Raw genomic sequence first — 6,746 nt, forward strand, 5'->3', positions numbered from 1 at the left:
TTGTGCGTAAAATGAATTGCAATAACTTTAGTGATCCGATGACTATTTTATCTTGTTTCATCATTAGGGTCAACAAGGTTATTGGTCCAATACTTTGGTTTATGAACAAAAATACTAAAACTAATATTATTCCCACCAGTCTCAGCTATACTTTGTGTTTAGTGTTATGTTAGCATGTTATACTAAGATGAATAACATTTTATCAGCTTGACATCAGCATGTTGCAACTGTTATTTTTTATTGTCGATTAATATGTTGATGATTTTATCAACATATTACATTTTATCATAGTTGTTTGGTCTGTCAAATGTCAGAAAATGGTGAAATATGTTGATATTATCCAAAGATGACGTCCTCTTAAGTCTTGTTTTGTCCAAAGTTCAAAGATATTCAGTTAACTGTTACAGAGGAGAAAAAAAACTAGGAAATGTTCACATTTAAGTAATTTGAATAAGAGAAACTTTACTTTGTATGAATAAATAATCAAAATAGTTGCTGATTTATTTAATATCAATTTATCTTTGCTGCTATTTTCATTTCAAATATGACATAAGAAATTTAAATGCTATTTTTATTATATGGAAGCCGTCACCTACACTTCCAAATGACCTAAATTAAGTTGATACCTAGGATGATGGGATCATGTGGGGCACGTGCTTCCAGTACAAAGGTCAGAGAGGGGGGGGGGATGGTGGTCACATCACTCAGAACTGCTTCTAATTGCTCGCCAAACACTCCTTGACTGATTTGACTAATGACTCTGAAAGGCATTTAGCAGCACTTTACAGCATGGTGAAAAGAAATTAAAACTGTACAGCTTGATTCAAAAACGGACTTTTGTATTTAATCAACTCCTTCTGCAGCTTACAGTAAACAACAGAACAATTTACACACTTAGGAGAGACAAAAAATAAACTTTTTAATAAATATATATTTGGTATTTCTGGCTATTTACTAAAGGAACAGTATCAAATTGGAATTTAAGGTATTTTCGTGTACACCATAACACTCAAAAAGACCAACGTGACTAAAATAAACTGAAATATTTCAGCCCCTCTTGGGCTACTCTATCAACGGCACCGCCTGCACACCTTACAGGGAAATACTGATGTTGCAAGTAAAAGGCACTCAGAGAAAAACTAGGCCATACCAATAAACTCGAAGCAAATAGACCACAATCACTTAAGCCACGGAATAGTTTCACTCCAAAACCATGGGCATTTATTCAAGTTTGGCTAAAAAAATACCATCTATAATTTGATTGTGTAGGGTTAAAAACAGAACACGTTTTTGTATAACCTACAATGTGCTTTATTTTAAAGGTGTCCTCCCACACAAAACCGTTTTTACTTGCATTTTTTGAAAAATGTTATGTGGTGAATGTGAAAATGAAGTGGTACCTCCTCTGTCAGTTCTAGCCACTGAAAAGAAATAAGAGGAGAAATCAGGCCAATTATAACAGCTGGTCAGTCGGATGTCATGTTCCCTGAGCTCATTACTATTCAAGAGCTCGCCCAGTTGCGCTGGGTAAAGGATGCTGATAGCCAGGCTTTCATTGGCTGGCTGTTAGCCAATCAGAGTTAAGCAGCTTAGCTTATTGAATATTAATGAGAACCTGCACAAATCGAGTCTTCCTGCAGGCTTTCTATACCACGCTAGAATGGCTTGACTTACTTTGACCTGTGTCAGTTTCTTCAAATGGCAATGTCTCATTTTGGAATGACACAGTTACAATTAAGACTCACAGCAACATACTTGAAGTCATTACAACCAGAGAGCTATTGAGACAGAAAAAAAACAAAAAAACAAGGCAAAATAGACAATAAATAAATAGTTCATAAGGATGTTCATAAGACACTCACTGTCAGAGATACATTCAGAAATGTGGCTACACTCTTAGAAAGTAGTATTTAGGATATGTCAGTAAGAAGAATACATAGTATTTAAGAACGAATATGTGTGTACAAGCATGAACACATCGATACTGTGAAGGATTATCTTGGATCGTCCTGGGTTGTATTAGCATCTGTGAAAGGACAACCCTCAACTCGTCGAATATGGCAGCTTGGTCAAAGGCCCTCAGTGTCTGCCACTGACGCACAAGGCCACTTTTAGTGTTTGTGTGAGACTCACAGGGCTTTCAACTGTTCGACCGGTGCAGTTAGATGACGCAGCCTGAAGAGAGACAAAGTTTATGTAGGGAGGATGAAAATGGAAAAGTCCACTTTGGAAAAAACATTGTTCAGAATAGACCGCTGTTCATGTCCTGTGTCCCAAAAGTCAACGACTTATTTTTACTTACAATATATACTCAACCTATGTAAGTTACGTACAGAACATACTTAACTAGCGTCACAAACACAAGTTATATTACACACTCTCGGTTAAGGGCTAACCCTAACCTTTGGTAACAAACATAATTATTTTACCCCCAAACCACAATCTTTTCCTATATCTAGCAATGTGGTTTTGTTGCCTTAACCTAACTATACCCTGCACATTGAAAAATGACGCCATTGAGGTACCCAGGGCGTTAAAAAAGATGACAACAAAGGGGCCCTGACGCAGTGGCCAAATGTGACGAGTTGGGATTGAAAATAGAAAGGAAATGAAGAAAGAAGAGGGGAAATCACAGGGAGTAGATTATGTGTAGCTTTGGTGTGCACACATACAGTACACTACAGCTGCTGCTTCACATGAGAACTGGAGTTCTCCATGCAAACAAAAATAACTGGACCACGTGTGATGCCCAGTAAACACTTTATCAAAGCGATAGGAATCAAAAAAATCCTTAATCAAATACAATAACAACGCTACAGCTGAGAAGAAGCTGCTGGGTCTTCTCAAAATCACATCACCTGACCAGACATTATCATAGTTACTGTGGGTGAAACACTGCTACATTTTAGATCCACAACTAATATTTTGCTCTAACTTTAAGAAACAATTTACAAAGAACGTGATAGCTAGTTGGTTAAAAAAAACCTCTGACATTGTCCAATGTAGCATGTGCTCAAGAAAGGACAATATCCAGGTCAAAGGCATTAAGATGACAGCTACTGGGGTCATACAGGTAACCTAATTCATGCAGACCAGTTAAACCTCCCTGTCCGCCGGGAATAATTAACTTAATGCCCATTTCTCATATCCAGTCGCATATATGAACAAGAGTGTATATCCCTCTTTGGATAGTGTAGGGTAAAATGAAGGCAAACATTTATTTTTCCCCTCAGCTCTCAAACCTAAATGTCTAGAGGTGTTGCCTCTGTTTGGCTCTGTGGGAGCCATGGATTAGAGTATCAGGCCCTTGAGGGCTTTGTCTTTTGTTGGTGTCTTTTAACTGTTACTGTTTCTATGATGGGACTTCCTTGTCATACAATGCACAAGCCGTGTATGACAGGTCCAAGAGTGCCAGGGAGAGCATTTTCATGTACTCCGACTAAAAATGCAAGCTATTACCTCTAATGCTTAACACTGCGCGGAGTGGCGCTTTCCATTGATCTGGCACAGCTGGGCTGGGATTTTCCACCAAAGAGCTTGGTGGCAGGAAGAAAAGAGGTTGACCTGTGTGCCTGATAACACAAAATTAGACTGCAGACAGAAAAACTCTGGGGAAATGGACAAAGCGTGCTAGCGGTTTTTACGTGATTATGCCAGATTCACTGTTTCACTTTTGCCTAATAAGGGCGCTGGAGCAGTTGAAGAGTAAAGCTACGTGTCCACAGGCAGCGTCATTTCCACACTTCCTAGTCATTGGCTATGTAAGCAGCCGGCTAATGCATTCTGGTAGCATCGCCGCAACTTTCCAAAGATGGCTGCGTCGAGTTGGCCGCTCCTCATTTATGTAAATCTGCAGCCTCTCGAGAAACCCCTGAAAATCTTTTAAAATGTCTGTTGTCAATTTGAAATGAAGACAGATTCAGCATCTGCATAGCTTATTTCTTGCCTAAAATATTTTTAGAAACACATTTTGGTGAACTATTTTTGTAAAATAAGCAAGGGTTTCCAAACAAGAAGCCATGTTGGTGCATCTTGAAAGCAAACAGCGCACTATTCAAAGCATGTATCCAATCAGGTGCAGCCATCACAGATGTGGAGGGTGTAGCCTGTTCTATTTGCTTCTCAGTAGGCATTGAAAAGTAACTGATTACTAGTAGAAAGCCCATCAAGCATCAGCGGTGGAACGCAACGCTCCTATGGAAATGTACTGTAAGTGTTATCTGTGCAGAAATGCTGTTGTTTTGTAGGGAGAGGGAAACCGTGTTTCATTAATCAGGTTTGAAACTTGCAAATATGTTGTCTTGAGCTCCTCTGACCACTAAGATTCCCTTGGTATGAAAAATAGCATCCCTCTGTAAACCAATTGCACTAGCATGCACAAACACAAACGGCTGACAATTTCTTAAAGACTGTTGCTATGATGACTTCTGACATATGCTGAAATCTGTTTATGAATGTAGATAACACCTCAGATCCCACACAGACACAACTCTTTAGGGAGAATGTGCACTGTCAAGCTGTAGATATAGAACCAGTAAGGTTCCTGTTCCTGAGTTGCCTATCTCTCGTTCGTTTCCCTGACACATGAGGCCAGTCTTGGAGCAATAATCTATAGTGGGTTCTGTACTCCACTGGATCCTCAAGTAATCCATTATAAAGAAGGGCAAAAAAAGAAAAGGAGAGGGGGAGTTTTTGTGTGACGCATACTTAAACCTGTGTATCTGCTCAGGATGGTGATGATGGACCTTTCCCTGGCACAATGTTTCCATAATTAATCAAGTTATCTATCACTCTGTCCTAGTGCATAGAAGAAAAGCATGGATGTAGCTGCATCACATTCTTCTTATTGAGTTGCCTTTCTTGTTTACAAAAAGTCCAACTTCAAGTGCTCTGTCCTGACTAACAAGGATTTGAAGTCCGCCTGTCCCTCACAAAGTGCCCTGATCAGTGGTGAAGAATCCACTCTCCTTCTTTTTCCTCCTCCTCAGTCTGTGGGCCCTCCAGCAAACGGCTGCCACGAGCAGCATCACGAAGCCGGCACACAGCAGTGCCACTGACACCACTTTGGTCTGGAGCAGCGTGTCAAAAGTGAACGTCACCCCTGTGCCTGCCATGCCAATCACGAGGGATATCACGCCAAACGGGAAAACGCAGCGGTACCAGGACTTTTCTGTCCCTCCTGTAGCCTGGGCCAGTCTCTCCAGCGTGGGGACAGACTCTGGTGGTTTGGCAGGGTCTCTTCCAACACTTCCTTCTCCGCAGCTATTCAAACCCTGGTTCTGGTTCTCCGAGTCCTGGGGTAAGTTGTTGGCCTTGTTGCTGCCGCAAACCAGGTCTGGGTGAAGGGCAGGGGTCTGGCGGCCTGAGGAGCATCCCATTTTGGAGCTGCTGTCCCTGGGTAATGATGCGAGAAAGGCTGCCCGTCAGCGGCGGTCCCGTCAGCGTGCGTCCAATGGTTGCTTGCTACTGACACTTGATAATGCCACAGGAGGGGGTTCTCTAAGGCTGCTCCTAGTTCTGTCAATGCCAGTGAGGTTGCTGCTGCTGCTGCTGCTATTGCTCTCAATACTTGCCAGCATGTGCCTGCAATAGGAGAGATGTAGAGAGAAGAGCTGAAAATAGAGAGTAGGAGAGGAGATGAGAAATGGCGCTAAAACACACCTAGAAGAACAAAAAATATTTCAGCTTTGCCACAGATTAAAACATTTTTGAATGCAGAAAAATAAAAAAAGGTGAAAGAGAAAAGACCATAAGATGAAAACATGTATTTTCAGCCTCACACACACAGATGCAAAGACGATGCACTCACCCTGAATTTTCAGCTTGCTTGAGGCAGCAGCAGTAGTGTCTGTGTGTGTGTGTCTGGTGATGCCCATAGACTATTTATTCACAGAGAAGAGTAGGAGGGGCCTACAAGAAGTGGTAGACAGGAGTGGAGGCAATGATTGGCTCCCTCAACAGAGTGATTTCAGGGAGGAGGGGTGTGGGCGAGGTGAACTATTCAGCAGTCTCATTCAGTGATATTAATTAATTATTTAATGTGACGAGGAATTTGAGATATCCCTCAGGTAGTGCCTCGTTCTGGGTCTGCTGTAAGCTGCAGAATCAAAATGATGCAGGCAGAACAGATGCAAATGTGACATTGATGACAGTGCAACATTGTGTATAACTAACATCACTGCTGTTGTTATCATTACATACCGCCAGTATTGATATGCTGGTTTGGCTGGACATGCACCTAATGTATGTCTAGCACATTCTGCGCATCTGTCTCTGTCCATCTCCAGTTTTCATAGTTGCTGTCACACACGTTTATATGAAAACCTCCAATATGCCAAGGTTTTTATAAGGCTGTGCAATATTTTCACTGCAGAGGGATAGTACATCATTAGTTTGATGGAACCTTGTTTCTCCAAAATGTCACGTTCTCAATGTGAAAACCCAAGCCTGAGGGTTGATGTCCCATGTAAATGCATGACATGTAATTTCTTATTCAAAAAAACCCCAAATTGGACTTAAGGGCTTTTCACATTGGCGATATGTAATTAAGGATGTGATGTGGAAACATCCACAACACGTTAATTGAAAACACACTCTACTGCTTCTCTGTCTGTCTTCTTGTTGCCTCACGTCATGTGCGTCATCCGTGTTCCCCTGCACAAAGGCATGATAGTTAGCCTTGTAACGGTTGCTGTCCTCATCATATTTCCCCCATATATGTCCCCTTGTTGTTCACGCTCCCCTTT

At 41.4% G+C, this 6,746-nt stretch overlaps 1 protein-coding gene and 1 long non-coding RNA gene across 2 annotated transcripts; one reads left to right on the forward strand and one right to left on the reverse strand.

Annotated features, from left to right (window-relative positions):
• Positions 1-1,293: 1,293 nt before the first annotated feature.
• Positions 1,294-1,792, forward strand: LOC116685697 (uncharacterized). The gene is made up of 2 exons (XR_004331017.1): positions 1,294-1,324; positions 1,660-1,792. It is a non-coding gene; the product is annotated as an uncharacterized LOC116685697 (long non-coding RNA).
• A 210-nt stretch (positions 1,793-2,002) lies between these two features.
• On the reverse strand, positions 2,003-5,846 carry LOC116685695 (transmembrane protein 100). The gene is made up of 2 exons (XM_032510619.1): positions 5,810-5,846; positions 2,003-5,612 (listed from the first exon to the last, which is right to left on the reverse strand). The coding sequence occupies exon 2, from the start codon at positions 5,376-5,378 to the stop codon at positions 4,929-4,931; it is 450 nt and encodes a 149-aa protein (XP_032366510.1). The 5' UTR covers positions 5,379-5,612; positions 5,810-5,846; the 3' UTR covers positions 2,003-4,928.
• Between the last annotated feature and the right edge of the window lie 900 nt (positions 5,847-6,746).

Source organism: Etheostoma spectabile, unplaced genomic scaffold (assembly GCF_008692095.1).
Source record: "Etheostoma spectabile isolate EspeVRDwgs_2016 unplaced genomic scaffold, UIUC_Espe_1.0 scaffold119, whole genome shotgun sequence".
Taxonomy (NCBI): domain Eukaryota; kingdom Metazoa; phylum Chordata; class Actinopteri; order Perciformes; family Percidae; genus Etheostoma; species Etheostoma spectabile.

What these genes read in the sequence shown, in the direction of transcription:
- LOC116685695 (XM_032510619.1), bottom strand. Translation starts at nt 5,378, where the DNA reads ATGGGATGCTCCTCAGGCCGCCAGACCCCTGCCCTTCACCCAGACCTG.